Source organism: Lagopus muta, chromosome 1 (genome assembly GCF_023343835.1).
Source record: "Lagopus muta isolate bLagMut1 chromosome 1, bLagMut1 primary, whole genome shotgun sequence".
Classification (NCBI taxonomy): Eukaryota; Metazoa; Chordata; class Aves; order Galliformes; family Phasianidae; genus Lagopus; species Lagopus muta.
Genome location: NC_064433.1, coordinates 39,288,029 through 39,304,624, shown reverse-complemented (window position 1 = coordinate 39,304,624; position 16,596 = coordinate 39,288,029). Strand labels below are relative to the sequence as shown.

General features: G+C 36.4%; 2 protein-coding genes across 5 annotated transcripts in view; both read right to left on the bottom strand.

Moving 5' to 3' along the window:
* The window catches only part of PTPRQ (protein tyrosine phosphatase receptor type Q), a 122,231-nt gene extending 112,701 nt beyond the window's left edge, over positions 1-9,530 (bottom strand). For 2 of the 4 annotated variants that reach the window (XM_048958767.1, XM_048958777.1), the window contains exons 1-7: positions 9,342-9,529; positions 6,439-6,576; positions 5,757-5,892; positions 4,555-4,809; positions 2,089-2,306; positions 974-1,160; positions 550-834 (exon numbers count right to left, since the gene is read on the bottom strand). In XM_048958767.1, the coding sequence (XP_048814724.1) occupies positions 550-834; positions 974-1,160; positions 2,089-2,306; positions 4,555-4,809; positions 5,757-5,892; positions 6,439-6,576; positions 9,342-9,389 (1,267 nt within the window). In that variant the 5' untranslated portion in view covers positions 9,390-9,529. Of the gene's footprint in view, positions 1-549; positions 835-973; positions 1,161-2,088; positions 2,307-4,554; positions 4,810-5,756; positions 5,893-6,438; positions 6,577-9,341 lie in introns of all 4 variants that reach the window. The other 2 variants (XM_048958793.1, XM_048958786.1) reach the window with 2 other exon arrangements.
* Positions 9,531-12,474: 2,944 nt separating this feature from the next.
* Positions 12,475-16,596, bottom strand: part of OTOGL (otogelin like) — a 92,983-nt gene continuing 88,861 nt past the window's right edge. Inside the window, exons 58-59 of the mRNA XM_048934180.1 lie at positions 16,345-16,424; positions 12,475-14,693 (exon numbers count right to left, since the gene is read on the bottom strand). Coding sequence (XP_048790137.1) covers positions 14,493-14,693; positions 16,345-16,424 — 281 coding nt within the window. The 3' untranslated portion in view covers positions 12,475-14,492. The remainder of the gene's footprint in view (positions 14,694-16,344; positions 16,425-16,596) is intronic.

Here is a 16,596-nt window from a genome sequence, read left to right as displayed (position 1 = left end):
AGAGGAATACAGTCACTGTCAAATTTAGGTTTTATGAATTAGCCAGCTCTTACGTAGAACTCGGTCTCCTCAGGAATGCCCTTTCTCTCATTATCTCAGAGATGAGATGGTACAAATGGTATGAGTTGCCTAAGTTGGTTAAAACCTGGTCCTAATGAGATGAACAGCAAAAATCTACAGAATTTCAGAAATTGTTCAATGCAATTTTTTTTTTTTATCAAGCATTTTAAAACAACTCATGTGTTTCCAACACCACTTACAGCAGTTCAGTCACTAGTTCAACCCTACAATTTGTGATTCTGTATTTCTGCAACAATCACCTCCCTCACCCTGCTGGCCACCTCTCTTCAGATGCAGCTCAAGATAAGCACTCGAGCATAAAAGCAAAATAAAGATTTTGGAACAACGATTCCTGCTTGTTGGATTCTGAATTCACATTCAGATTTATTTCTAATTTCAGACTAATTATCAATACAAATAATAACAACCAAGCAATATAAAAAATGTATGATTTTGTGATTATTATTGCTATTCATTTTTGTAACTTACTTGTTTCTACCTTCAGAATTGGACTTAAGACAGCCTGTGCCCCTTCAGGGTTCCTTGCCACTAGTAAAAACTTATAGCAAAGACCAGGACACAATTGCACAATTTTCACTTGAGTTGTGTTCACAGGCAAGCTCAGGCTGTGTGGTTTCAAATGATCAAAATAGTACTTCATCACGAGTGCAAAGCCTGACTTAAGCCAGATATCCATATAACTCCACATAAATGCAACTTCAGTTGTCTTGACATCAGAAACAGTGAATATGGAGTTTTCCGGTATCAGAGGTACTAAAAAAAATAAAAATAAAATAAACATAAAAATAAAAAGCCATTAAATATCATGGACACTTTCTTCATATTTGTATTTTTGAAGATGAAGGGGTGGGAGTTTAAAATTAATGCAGAAGATTGGAAGAAATATAGTTACATTCATATTCACAAATATATGGTAGCTGTATAAAGCAGAAAAATCCGGTGAAGAAATAGCCTGAACCAGTGGGATCTCTCTGAAGGGCATAGCAGTCTGTTTCATTTGCTGGCAGCATCGACAAAGGTGAGACATTAGCTTTTAGGGAATAATGAGATCCATCTGTCCACAAGAGCCGACCTTCCTCCTATGTTAAAAAAAATGCAAGAAAAACAAACAAACATATGCATGTATTTTTGCACTATGTTAAGTCATCACTAAAAGTTTCTCATAGTAAGCATGTCTCCTGAACATCCAATATTTACGTATTTTATTTCTAAAATTAATTATATGGTAATGTTTTGAATGAAAAATATTCCAATGCAGAATTCTACCCCTTCTATTATACTAATATTTTAATAAAAGCCAAAAAGAGTTAATGAGATTGCTCATTACAGACAACCCTTTAAAAATCACTATTAATCAAATAATTTCTCAGACTTTTCTCAATACTTCCATTTACCATTGTAGTTCTTCCCAAATCACACAATCCATCACAGTGGTCACAATGGGTCATTTAGTAACAAGAGAGCTGGCATCAAGAACTCTCCTATCACGGATATGGGGAAACTTTTTATATGAAATACTTTCTGCCAGTCCCTTCTTCCACTGGCCTATCCAGCATCCATACTGAACAGACCTTGCTAAGGCAGGGCAAATAAGTATCTCAGAGCTGCATAGCCAACCCTAGGCTTTGGTACCCAATTAAGTAACGGACAATGAGTAAAACGTTTTTGTTTTTTTTTTAAATGGTAAAACAGCACCATCTACAGGCAAAAGGACATTCTTATGATGTACTCACTAAGAAAAAGAAAAAAAAAAAAAAGTTAGGAATAAATCGTCCTTATTTTTTTCCCCTGCAATGCCATGCTAAATGATTTCAGTATTTCTAAACATTAGAAACAATTATTCCTCTTACAACTGCCAATATACTAATATCAATACTAATGCTGTTCCTATGACAACTATTCAAACAAATAGAGCAAAGTATTTTTGATTTTAATGAACTGGGTTCAACACATTACAGATTTCTTTCCTCCATATATGTAATAGCAAAGAAGATAAAACAGACTGACCTTCAAGTCATTAAGACCTGTCCATAACATGACTACGTGGCTAACTGACTGCAGATAAGATAAAATAAAACCACGTTCTTCTTCACTCCCTATGTTAAGAAGATGAGCCTCTTGTGAAGAATTTTCACATGTTTCTTGTGCCACCTTCCATGGCTTGCTCTCCTTACTCATTCTATAGCAGCTGCTTTGGAATGCCAGCCACCCTTTGGAGCAGGTGCCTGTAGGTAAACAAGCATTTTAAGTATTTAAAACACATTCAGTATCATTTACAGTAGTGTTACAGTTTCAGATTTTTTAAAAATCTACATATAGTCAGAAGATGATAGCATTTAATTAAAACATGATTGCAAACCACAAGAGAAAATCTTTAATAAAGTAACGTGAAAGTGAGAAGGTGAAGGGCCTGAAGCATCTCCCCTGGGCTAAGTGAACTGGGTCTATTTAGCCTTGAGAAAAGACGACTGAGAGGGGACCTAATCCAGGTCTATAAATATCTGAGGTGTGGGGGCCATAGTGGTGAGGCCAGTCTCTTTTCAGTGGTGAGTGGAGACAGGACAAGGGGAAACGGACATAAGCTGCAGCATAGGAAGTTCTGCACGAATGTGCTCAAGAACTTCTTTACAGTGAGGTGACGGAGCACTGGAACAGGCTGCCCAGGAGGTGGTGGAGTCTCCTTCTCTGGAGATGTTCAAGACCTGCCTGGACGCCTACCTGGTTTAGGTAACCTGCTTTGGCAGGGGAGCTGGTCTCGATGATCTCTAGAGGTCCCTTCCAACCCCTACAATTCTGTGAGACATCCCTCACTCAAAATCTTCACAGTCCTAAGAATTCTGATTAAATTAAAAGATGATCACCTTTAATCCACTAAAGCAAAAAAAGAAAACCAATATTGTTTATGCTAATCGCATTCAAAGGAGGGCCACAAAATTGATCCAAGTGAGGGAATACCACCCCTATGAGGACAGTGTAAGAGAGCTGGGGCTGTTCAGCCTGAAGAAAAGGCTCTAGGAGACCTGACAGAGGCCTTTCAGTATCTGAAGGGGAGGCTGTAAAAAGGAAGGGAACAGAGCCTTTAGCACAGTCTAACCCTAACCCTATAGTGCAATTTTGTCTAATCTAGAATCATACTAACCACCTCGTTTGGTATAACAGAATCATTTCCAAGCACTGAGGTTGGAAAACGGAGTCTTCATCACTGTTTGTTGTGACAGGACAAGGGAAAATGGTTTCAAAATAGAAGAGGGGAGATTTAGGCTGGATATAAGGAAGAAGCTTCTTAAAATAAGTGTAGTGACACACTGGAACAGTTTGCCCAGAGGTGGTGGACACCCCATCCTTGGAGACATTCAAGGTCAGGCTGGATGGGGCTTCGAGCTCCTGATATAGCTGTAGGTGTCCCTGTTCACTGCAGGACAGTTGCACTAGATGGCCTTTAAGAATCCCTTTCAACTCAAAAGGTTCTATGATTTTATGTTTCTATGAAAAATATAATTCTTCATTAGTTTCTGGTTTGTTTTTTACATTTTAAAATTTGAAGTTAACAAACCATTAATAAATTTCCAGAGTTTAGGTAAGTGATCATTTCCCTGATTTTAAAACTATATCATCCTCTCTTTTGTGTTCCCAATTTTAAATATTTTTAAATAGCCTGATCAAAGCATTACTGCTTTGAAAGGAGCAAAGTAACACTATCAAGCATCCTCAAAAATATTACTCCTTCAACGCATTTCTTACAAAACAGCACAGATAAGTTTGCCACTCAACAGTGCAATATCACTGTTGTTTCCAAAACACTTTGAAAAAAGTCTTCCAAACCCTTACAAAATTCAGAATTTTCCCTGCTTTTCATTGAAACTATATAACAAACTCAATCCATATCCTCAAAAAATTACAATCCCAAACCTTTTGTGTTTAAAGACAAATCTTATCTAATCTAGAATCATAGAATTACCAAGGTTGGAAAAGACCTCTACGATCACCTAGTCCAATCATATATCTACCACCAATATTGCCCACTAAACAGTGTCTCTACATACAGCATCTACCCTTAAACACCTCCAGGGACAGTGACTCCATCCCTTCCATGGGCAACCTCTTCCAATGTCTAACTACTTTTTCAGAGAAAAAAATTCTTCCTAATATTCATCCTGAACTTTGTCTGGTGCAACTTGAGGCCACTGCCTCTAGTCTTATTGGACAAGAATCCATCTGAGTCTATTTTAAACTGCAAAACATATAATTAGTTTAAAATATTTGCACATACAAATTCAAATTCTTGCTCCTGAACAAGAAAAAAGAACATTTGTGACATTAACATTGTTTCATTTTTTCCAGAAATGAAACAATATACATCTAAGAGAAAATTGCATAATGCTATACAGATTCTTTGCAATTTACTCCTAATTCTTCTTAAAAGCAGGCAGCACTTCCTCACATTGATTGTGACTCCAACAAAGCAATGAATACCTGTTTCAGCTTGAACTTCCAGTGACTGAGACACGTTAATAAATTCAAGATGTAATTGGTAAAATACAAACTCAAATGTATATAAGGTGCCAGGTGTCAAATCATTCCAGACAAAGAATCCACTATTTTTTGGTATAATCCGAGAAGTATCGTTCAGTGAAACTGAAACTGCAAATCCTTTGGTCATTGCACTCAAATTAAAAGATACGGTAGTGGCTGTCACAAGTATTTTGATGTCATTTTCTGAAATTCCACCTAGTAGTCCAAAAAAAAGAAAAAGTCTTTACCTCAGCATAATTATTGACTCAAATCCTTACTGCATCACTACATGTCTGTGTAATATATCTTAAGCAATCATAAATAAAAGTTAAGAGCATAGACTGAGGGATGCTTAAGTACAAAAGCACACAATTTACTAGAATAGAAATTAATAGATGTTGATCAAGAACATTAGCACAAGCAGTTTCCTTTAGACTGCTGAATGTCACCACAGTCAGTGGGTGCTGCAGTGTTTCCAGCTTATAACAATTTTTTCCCAATTTTCTGAACACGAGCTAATACAAATCTCTCAAGTGCACTAAGGTATCCTATTAAACTATTTTAAAGCAACTAATAAAATCAAGATTAGAAAATCCTTTCAATTCTATTTATTAGCAAGACCTGTGATCATAAACAGATCTGCAGATACAAATGATGTGCTTAAGTTCAGTTGCTAGACACACAAATTCTTACACTAAACATTTGCCTCAGTCAGTCACTATAGCAAGATCTTTAAGCTGCTCAATAACATTTTTAGAGGGAAAAAATGGAAATAAAATATTAAATATTCAATTAGTATATTTATTTTTTATAACTAAGACAAGCAATCAAAACCTTGAGCTGGCATGAAATTCCCAGGCTGTAAGTAACTTACCTGATGGCTGTCTTTTATAAATTTTTCCCAGAATTACTTCAGTATAATAATGCTTGTAACATTTAGAAATCCCCAAACATCTACATCAGTCCCCTACTACAGAACTGTTACACTAATCAAACAAGTTATAGAAAAATTATTTTTTCTGCTCTTCTTATTTGAAAACACATCTTGTTGAAGTTTTCTAGATACTTGAATACTCTCAGGATTTCCATTTGTTTCTCTCTAATCTTTTTCCGAACCAGTCTCACTATAATAATACAAAAATATTTAGTGCTACACTACTTACGTGTCTTAAATGACTTTACACTTAGAATTTGTCCATTTTTTAGGGATTCTATTGTAATGTCATAATGCTTATTTTCCTCCAGCAGAACTGTAGTACTGATAGGCTTTTGCTCAACTTCAGAAATGTTTCTTACATTCTGCAATTTAAAAGAATGTTAAAATACAGTGAAAGTAAGAAAATACAATTAATAAATGTTCTCTAATGCCTTCAAATGTTCATCTAACACTGCAGTATGTGCAACTTAAGGCCAGTTAACTGCAAAATACTCAAGGCATGTATAGCAAAATCTGTTTTGATCATTCCAGCTATTAACTGTAGCTATATTAAAATCCCCATCTTCCCTATCTTCTTTAAGTTCCAGGACATCCTGTGCTCAAAAAAAAAACAATGTCCTGCAACAAGGATCTGGAGGTAGTGTTTGTATCTCCCCCGCAGAAACTGGACTTCTCCTTCCAACCAAAGAACTTTGAACTAACATATTCTAACTTTGAACATACGTCCATCTATTCTTATTCAATGCCATTGACTTCAAATGGACTCTGTAAGGCACGAATTACAGAATTTAGCATAATTTTTGAAAACTTTATTTGCTTTTTTACATTAATCTTAAAAAAAAAAAAAATGCAGTGCAACTTAAATCTTAAATATCCCTCCAAGTACTTCATGTTTAGATGAAATTTACTTTTTGATTGAAAGCATCTGTGAGCTGGTAGGTTACAATGTAATATTCTGCATGTTCTCCTTTGGGAAATCCCGTCCACTCCAACAAAACAGCTCTAGAAGGCTTTCTCACTTGGTCACAGACCAGGCACTCCAAGCCCTGTAATAGAAACAGACGTGAACGCAACTTAACAACCTTAGCTGAAAAAATATGTTTAGTTACTTAATTAAAATCTCTGTTAGGTAGACTTGTCAGCTATATTAGTTTTTATATGGAGCAATATTATCAGCCCTACTGTGTGACACACAGAGTCTTCTTCATTTTTACGAGTTTAGGAGGTACAGGTGCTATTTTTATTCTCTTTTCAGAGGTGGCCAAACCATGCCAGCTGAGACTCAAGCATGCCCTACTAGGAATAAAGATCTTCACAGGTTGTTCTGTAAGTCATGCCTTCTATTTCCATGGAAACTACAACAGCTACAAAGAGCACAACAACACTATTTGATAGAATTTTTTTGTAGCTGAGAATTTGCCCTTTTTCAACACAGTCACTGCCATTAGCTATGCATTTTTGTCAGTGTCAGAATTTAGTGACACACCTTTGCTTCATCTACACCTCCATGTCAGATGCCATTGTGTCAGACTGCCCCTCTGCTGCCATCTGTCACATGGCAACAAAATATAATGGAATATTGGTGGGAAGGTTCAACTTCTACTGCTGTACCACCAACATCCACCTCTGATGTCAAAGGCCAACATAATCAAATAGGAGTCATTACTCCCAGAGCAGGCCTTATATCATCATTTCAGGAACAAGAAGAGCTCACTTTTAATGAGCAAACTGCAGCCACACTCAACAGTCATTCAGGAGTGGAAGGCCTCAGCTCTGCCTGTTCCCATGGTCCACAGCCAGTAATTTAGGTTAGTGGCATTCCTCTCACAAACTGCTGTATATCACAGAATAAGAAAAAGCAACACAAAAGGGATAGAGAAATTATTCATTTTACACCTACCTATCCAGTTTATACACAGCAATACAAACTTCAGAATTTCTAAAATTAAGGAAATTTGGGCATGTAATGTCAATCCCTATCACATAATTATATAAGCTTTGAAGTTCTTTCTATGTTTTAAGTTCCATTTTTATTTTCTTTATGAGTTAAGATGACAAATAAATGCCATAAATGCCATCATTTAGAAAAAAAAAAACCAACATAACCCTTCCCTTCCCCTTCCTCTATTAAAAAAACAAAAAAAAAAAAAAAAAAACAAAAAACAAAAAAAAAAAACCAGGAATTGAATCAGTATACCACTAAAATACAAGGCAGTGCAGTCTGAAGGGTAGGACATTTTGCTTTGAAAGATATTTAAAAAAAACCCATATAATTACCAATAGGTGATTTAGCCATTTTAATAGTTTCCCACTACTTCTCACAATACTCTATGTTATTTTTATTACACATACATACTATACTGGTGGACTACAACTAATGATAAAAATTGCAAGTGTACTTTGCATATTTAGTGTTTCCATGTATTTGATGAGGGAGCTTAAGAATGTTCAATTTTCTTGACCATACCTTATGAGTACATTTTAAGCTCCAATCCAAAGAAATTTTAAGAAAGATTTTAAATGGGCCACGAAGAACTAATGTTTAAATACACATTTAGGCTAGCTGCACACTAACTAAAAAGGTGCCTTTCTAAGCAAATATATATTGACTTCTGTAGACTACTACTTTACAAATGACAAATGTAAACTTTTCAATCTGAAAAGTGACAAGGGGAAACAACAGAGGTCTATGAAATCTTATGTAGCCATAAGTGAGCAGAGATTGCTTTTCCCTTGTCTCTCTCAGCACAAGAACTGTGAAGGAAAAAAACACAGCTGGTACAGTCCAGACTCAACCAAGCAAAAAGCAATGCACCAGACAAGTGATCTGCAGAACTCCTTGCCAAAGTTTACAACAAGCATTGAAAGCTTCAAAGGAGGCTGGACTAGCTGATGGAAGAGAGTTACACTAAAGTTCACTAAATGCACTAAAACTACATCCATATTAAGCTGCAAATAGTGGGAAACTAACATGCTATACACAGTTCTCATGCTCCACGCAGACCTTACAGTCATCCCCAAAGACCTGCTTTTCACCACTGCTGGAGGTTTGATACTGAACTAGCTGAAGTTTTGACAGTACTCTCAACAGCACATATCCCTACTTGCTGCAGATCACTGACTGCAACATCAGGCAGTCCCCAAAACACCTCATCTTGAGCTCAAACCTGGACAGCACAACTGGACACCATCTGCATGTGCTGAAGGAATACATCAGGAGGCTGCTTACCACCCCAAACACACAGCTCTCTTCCCTACAGGAGTGGAGAAGTATTTGTACATAGGACTGACAGGACATTGTCATCATCCTTGTCACAAAACACAGAAAGAAAATTCAAGACTGCATATGCAAAATTAAAATATAGATAAATATGGACCAAATTGCTGCAAAGTGTAATAGAAAATTAAGAGGTAAGAGAGCAATGTGGTAGTTCTATACTTTGTAAGTTTGTGTACTTCCTAAAGCAGTATGCAGAGCTCACCCCTGTGTACCAGAATGATCACAGCATGTTCCTCCTCAGACCAGAGGGTTTCCAAGCAAGATGAGCTAGTTAAGAAGTTAAAGACACTGGGAGCTGTTCCTTCTGCTGAGGAATAGCACTAATCAGAAGCAGCAGGCAGCAGAACAGATGAAGGCTTTCAAAAGAGCTTTGAACAATTCAGAGAGAAGAGAGAAGGCTGGGAATGTTCAGCAGTGATAAACAAGAGCTCTCCACAACTGTCAAAGTGACAAGAAATCAGTTCAAATCACAAACCATGAAATTGTAACATTCAATCTATCTACCTACCAAGAATGGAATATTTTTCTTACCTGTAATAAGTATTTTAATAAAAGCAGGAGAACAATTGCTTGACCCATAAAGTAATGTTATATTCCCAGTGCCTGTGTTCAAATTACAACAGCTTTAAAACAAACTTGTGCTCAGGCACTTAAGAATAAGAGAAAACTGACACCCACTCCTGCCTGACATGGTTGCAGCTGCAGCCAATGGCCAGCCCTTGGCTTGGCTCTGCTCTCCCTGCCCCTTCCCCCGCGTGACACAGACCTTTCAGCATCCACAAAGGGATGTTGCTCTTTACTGTCTCAGTGAAAGCTAAAGATGCATGTTACTCATTAGCCAATAAAAACCCCCCAGAGGCAAAAATGTCAGGTTGTTCTTTTTTTTTTTTTTTCTTTTTTTTTTAACTACTGGTTCAAGGATTAAAATCCATCTAAACCCACAGAAGTCCTCACGTCTTCTTAAAACTACTTTACACAGTACATATTTCTAGCAAGCTGTGTCTTGGTCAATGCTCAAAATAAGGCTGTAAGCCTTAAAACTGTTTTCAAAGAAATGGCAGGCAGCCCTGGAGAACTTTCCGTCAACATGCTTATAGAGTATCCTAGAAGAACTGATATAAACATTATGAATTTGTGACAATTTCTGTTAAAATTGGTCATCAAAAGACAGGTGCATGGTAAGATTTCACAGGGAACTGCATGAGCAGGTGTGGAACTGCATACAGAACGCATAAGATCCTGCTTCTCGAAACAGATCTCCTCCCTCACACAAACCCAACCTGTTTGCTGGAGGCCTCCTTCAACATCCAGTCAGTAATGCATCAAAGAGCTATCTCCGAAATGTCACCAAGTTGTGAGCATTTGTGGCAAAAAAAATAAAACACCAGCTTCCAGATCCCCTTCAGGTCCCCTCAGACTCAGCTGGGACGTTGCAGAGGCTCACACCTGACACTGGCCACTTGCTTCCTGCTCTCCGCTGTGCAGCTCTGCTGCCCAGATTCCACCTGTCTGAAGGGAAGCAATGGCGCCCATCCCAATGATCTGGGCAAGGCCACACCTCGGCGGCATGGAAAGCCTAACACTACATGCAACTTGCCAAAAGTCAGGATTGTGTGAATGCTAAGGGGTTTCTCAGTATTGGAAGAGTATCACGTACTGCCAGCGGGTGTTCCTCAGTTCTCCCTCCATGCTGCAGCTGTATGTTTGAGGCTTCATAAATAAACGTGTGTGAGGTGCAATTCTTGCTCCCAGGGTTCTCGCTGTGGTTTTCTTGGAGAAAATACTTCCCAACAAAACATTACAGAATTTCAGAGTATGTCTGTGGAAAGTATTAGTAGCAAATACAATCAAAGCAACTTAGCTTAATTAATGCATTTAATCTTTCCAATTGGCTAGACTCACAGAAAATTTTAACTAGATTGTGTGAAAAGGGATGCAATGGGACCAGTTAGGAATAAAGGTGGTCTCAGAATCTACGCATTTCTGCTCAGTTCAATACTGGCTTCCTACATCATCCTGTATGTGAAACACAGAGGTTAGTGCCAGAAGAGAAATAGACATTATTTATTTCCCAAAATCTGCAAGAGCAGACAAAAGCTCAGGCAAAAGCCTTTGACCAAATTTGAAGTAATGAATCACACAGTCATCCAGTCATAGAGTCATAGGATTGCCAGGCTGGAAGGGACCTCAAGGATCATGAAGATGCAACCCCCCTGATGCATGCAGGACCACCAACCTCTACACTTAATACTAGACCAGGCTGCCCAGGACTCCATCCAGTCTGGCCTTGAACACCTCTAGGGACAGGGCATCCACAACGTCTCTGGGCAGCCTGTTCCAGTGCATCACCATTCTCTTGGTAAAAAACTTCCCACCTGGTATCCGACCTAGATCTTCCCTCCTTCAGTTTAAAACCATTTCCCCTTATTCTGCCATTATCTACCCTTGTAAAAGATTGACTCCTCTCTTGTTTGTAGGCTGAATCTGGAGGTAAACTTCTTGCAGTGCCCCCTGTCATTCTGAACTCAATGCTTTTAAAAGAAAACTATCTGTCTACTCTGCTCTTTGAAATTGAATCAATATAATATGATGATAGATATCATTTATTTCCAAACTAAATGGTCACAGAATACATTAAAAATAGCATAATTGTGTGCATATAGCACAACTACCCTTCTGGCAGTTACAAAGGGTTGAAATGACAAGGCACATTGGGACAGCAGAGTAAGGCACGCAGCAGGTCATGCACAGAATGCTTTCCAATTCTTTGCATCTTCTTGTGGAAGTGTGGGAGTCAGAGAAAGGTATGCATTCCCAGTCTTGCTTGTAGGGGAGTAGAAATTATTCAAGTCTTATTTAAGAAGGGGTGGAAGGGAGGGAACTCTGCGGATATTAAAGCTCTTTTAGTCAATAATAAACGATCTAATTAATTGCGGAGTGAAACTAGATTATGTTTGAGTTGTATCAGCTGTTAAAACCAGTTCACAACGTGCCCGCACAAAGCAAGTCGTGCATAATTCCTGTGTGGGAGACTGAGGTAGGAATGCAGAGTTGGAAACAGGGAAATTTTGATATAACCATTTAGTTGTGTCTACATTTATATTTAAGTTACAGGCTGAGAAGATATCTGCAGGCATTCCAATCTGATGTCGGTTTCAAAGGCTGCAAGGGTTAATTCGTGTTGTGTTATGTAAAATATACCACATTAGGCAAATTTCACTTTTTTGGAGATCATGTGGGTGGATGACTGTCCAGAAAATAGGCATTTATTCTCTGACAAGGCCAAATACATCTGAATCTGAAGTTTAGCTGTAAAAGGCAGCCTTAGACTCTATTCAGTTCCACCATAGTCATAAAGGTTTTGCTTTATGCTTCAGGGAGGATCGTGACCCAACTGCTATTGATCTTCTAAAAAATAAAATGGTTAAGCGGGAAAAATCTTTTAATATCATTTTTCTTTGATATCATTGAGTTAAATTTAACTTTACCTGTTTTTAATTCTAGGTTAATCTAAGATTCTATACTATTGTTCATCCTTAGTGATACAGGTAAATGAAACACATCAACTTATGTTTATCAATTTATCTTTAATTACAAATATGATTCTAAAGCTAACAAAAGCACACTGTTTATAGAAAGCAGTGTTTAATCAAACTACAGCAATTGTTTGGTTATTGTGTCTAAAAGTGACATCTTGTAGGAGCTTTCTTCATTCCATTTTCGAATGCTAAATTCATTAAGAAGTTTTGGGGCAGTCTTTCTTGAAGTAAACAGAGGATTCCTATCTCCATTTTAATAAATCAAAAAGTTCCAGGAATTTGTAAAATTTGTTGTATGAGTACAGAAATTTAACAGCTACGACAATTATTTATTTTCCATTTCTGTCCTCTATGAAAACTTTCTGTACGCAAATTCCTACAGAAATGTCAAAAAGGTTTTGGTTCCAGACCTTAGTATACAATATCTTGACATATCTGCCATCAAGTCATACAAAGTGCAAATAAAGCATATACTTTCAAAAAACAAAAACAAAAAAACAATCACTAGTTGATCACTGTACCTTTCTAATTCCTAAACATTTTACTGACAATTCAATGGATTATTCTTTCATTTTTAAACCAGGTCACTATTTTTAATGAGATGGATGAGTACACTTAGTCTTGTTAGTAAAGACTGATTTCAGTGCATATACTGTTTTTTTCATAAGCAATCAAACTGTAGATAACAAAAGTCTGAAGATTTTTCACACAAAATTGCAAAATAGCCTTAGATTTCAATGTTGTTGTATTTCTTATTTTTCACTGTATAAAACAATGTAATAATCTAATCTTTCTGTAAGTAGATGATGACAGCCTGAAATAAAAACAGTTCACCAAAAGTTCTCAAAGTTTTAATCAAGAAATATAATTCTGAAATCATTTACGTATTAAGGACCATACTGAACCCACTGTGGTCAATGGCCAGACTCCTCTGTCATCATTTAAGCCATGATCCATTCAGTGACTTTATGAAGCAAAGTAGTCTTCCAAAGACAGACTAAAATTGTGTTCTTAGCTTTTACGATAAGATGACATGGTATTTTTGTTAAAAGTGAAAGCATGTTCAGTTTAAGGTGCTGAATCATGGAGACTCACAATCTGAATGAATGGTAATAGCACATTTAGGCTCTTCAAAAGATACTTCACATGGAGGCTTTTCTTCCTGTACACAAAAATAAATCCTAGATTCAGTCAGTAGTCCAAATTTCTATACTTAAAAGAAAGCAATGGTTATTGGACACAAAATTTCAAACTGCCAAACAAAGGAGGAAACACATGAAAAATTAAAATGTGCAGTCTCCTTCTTTTAAAAATAAATATGTATATACATAGAACTTTATTCTATATTTAGGAAGCAGACAGTCAATATCTTATTTGAAAAAAATGATAAAAAAAGAAATTTCTTCGTATCAGAAAGAGCTTTGTTTGTAATAAAGACAGAAATGTTTGAACACTTCAACCCTTACTTAGTCAAGCTTAGCATTTTTACTATTCGCCAAAATTAAATAAATGGCAATGATTTAAAGACATTATTACTCTAGAAATAAAACTACTCATAGACCATAGTTGTTTTGTGTCTTGTGACTTCTAGCTTAAGCAGAGTCCAGTCATTGTCAACAGTTTAACAGACAAAAGACAGATCTTTCAGCAAGACAAAAAAATGTTTGCATTGAATGTTTTTTTCATATTTTTTAATACATTAATTCAGTCATTCTCAAAAGCACTATATGCATCTTCTGCTTTTGAATATTAGTTCTGATGATGGTCCTCAACAGAAAATCCAACCACTGAAAGAAGTGACAGAAACACTTATAAATTCTGAAATTTAACAAGTAAGTACAAGTTGAAAACGTGAAACAATGACATCAACAGCTCATCAGAAAGCTGTTGAAAAGTAAATGACACCTAAATTACACCTTGTAAAAAAGGTTTTATATGTTTATTTTTATACATGCTGATACTTAAAAATGAAATTTGAAAAACAACGTAATCTCTACTTAATTTCAGACAAGTTACATTATAAAGCATCATTGATATCGTATTCTTTTTGTAGAGTACTACATCCATCCAAGGTCAGAAAATACGCTCTGCTGAAAGGAAAGTCATTTCAGTTCTTCAGACAAAATCATGTTCACAGTAATGTTCAGTTCCATTGGCATGAGCAGTCTACAGGCTCTTGAATGACATACATAATTTCAGTGCCGTTTCCTGAGCAGTGTAGAGGCACAGTCAGATTGCGCGTTCCATGTTCTCGACAACATTTACAGAATCTTAAATGACTATCAATATTGACATTGAAAATTGTTGCAGATGGGCATTTTCCATCACAAGAAGCCACATTTATCTACGAATAAATAAAGAATTGGAATTAGACATCTTAGGATTTGTTTCAGGATGTAACATTCCGAACTTCTTTCTGATTAAGAACGATTTTTACATTTGAAAAGAACTCTGATCTTAAAAGTTAACTTTTAAAATTCATTCAAATGGAGATACATTTTTAAGTACAGTTTATGTGAAATCATCTGTTTTTCGTTATCTAATCATGCACTCTTTCTTAGCTTGGAGCAAGCTCAACTTTGTGCTGTGGATAACAAAACTGAATCCTTACTTTACTGATGAATAACATCAAAACATTGTAGCTAAATTAACATTCATTTCATGTTCACTGCTGAAAAGTTATATTCTTCTAAGGAAAACAAAGGATAATCTGTCACTCTCTTTTAAGGTTCAAGAGGAAAAGTGTAATAGTGCAAAAGCATTTTCCTTTTGTACTCATAGTGCTTGCAACTAAGGGTGCAACATAAGTTGTGTCATCGCTGTAACAAATACATCCAGAAAGTAGATGTAACAATCCAGCAAGGGAAGAAGTTGACTATAAAATTATTTGTGCACTACACTAAAGCAGGCACAAGCTTTCTCTCATACAACATTATGTGAAGTCTTTCTAGCCAATTCTGTAGCAGAAATTGGTAGATTGGCAGTTTTCATTAGAACTTCAACAAATGTTGATATGCTAGGAAATCAGAAGTGATTATACTAGACCTAGTTTTTTTTTTGTGATATTGTTTTAATTTAATTTCTTATGCAAATGAAGCCTATGAAATGTACTCTCTGATGCACTCTCTTCAAGCAGCACTTCAACAGAAGGGCCATATCCAAAGAAATTAGGTTAGCAGGTTAGTCTTATAGCTTTCATCAAACTTGAGAGCAGAAAAATAACTTCTTTAGATCTTGCCCTAGTCATTAACAATCTCTCTCACTATACTCCCTCAATATTTACTGTTCTAAAACTAAATAAATACAGCACACACTCATTACTGTAGTGAAGCCTTATCTATGTTTTCCTTCTATCAGGCTGGAAATCAACCTGCCCAGCTTTCAATCTGTGACTGTGTTGCCTCTCCTATTAAGACTATTAAGGTTTTTCAGTAAAATCTCATTGCAGGCCTTTCAGAAGTCCCAAGACATTGTGTCAGCTGCTTCTCTTTTAAGTGTTACATTCTTATCAGACCAGTCCTGGGTTTTATAGAAGAAATAAATCAAAGTTGAAAAATAAGATGCCTTAAATAGATAACAAAGTAAAGGGAACTGTGAGTTTATGATACGGAGACATGCAATGTGGAGGAGATGACACCCAGAGAGTAAAGTTCTTTAAGGGGGAGTGTAGCCCATTTACCATCACATTGTAATGGGACACATTTCTACTACACTTTTAGAATGGGATGTTATTTCATGGGGAAGAGTTTAGTGTACTTGTGCAAATACTCTGTGTACTTTTCATTTGAAGCCAGGTAGGAGGGTTCACTCTTCCAGCCACAGGAACAGCTGATTTAATTCCTTTTACAAGTAGAATAACATTCATCAGGTCAAAGGCCAGCTTTTGAGAAGACAGCAACATTTTTTGTTGCTTGTAGATAGCTATGACCTACTTCTCGATACTTGACTTGATCATGGTGTAGGACCAGCATGAAAAATGGTTTTTTTATTCTTACCGGGCTTTGACTTATACAGTCATTTTTCCTTATAGTTGTCCTGATTGTCATTTTCTGGCAAATCCTTTCTTCCTTTTTGCCTGATAAAATATGGAAAAAGATGCACACTGAACTGATTTGCATTTGTACCAATTTTTTAATAATAAAAGCATGAAAATATTCAAATAATTTTAATGATTATGCACTATTTTTATTTATGTACATACTGATACTACTATTTCCTTATGTAATTAAAAATATATATATATCCTC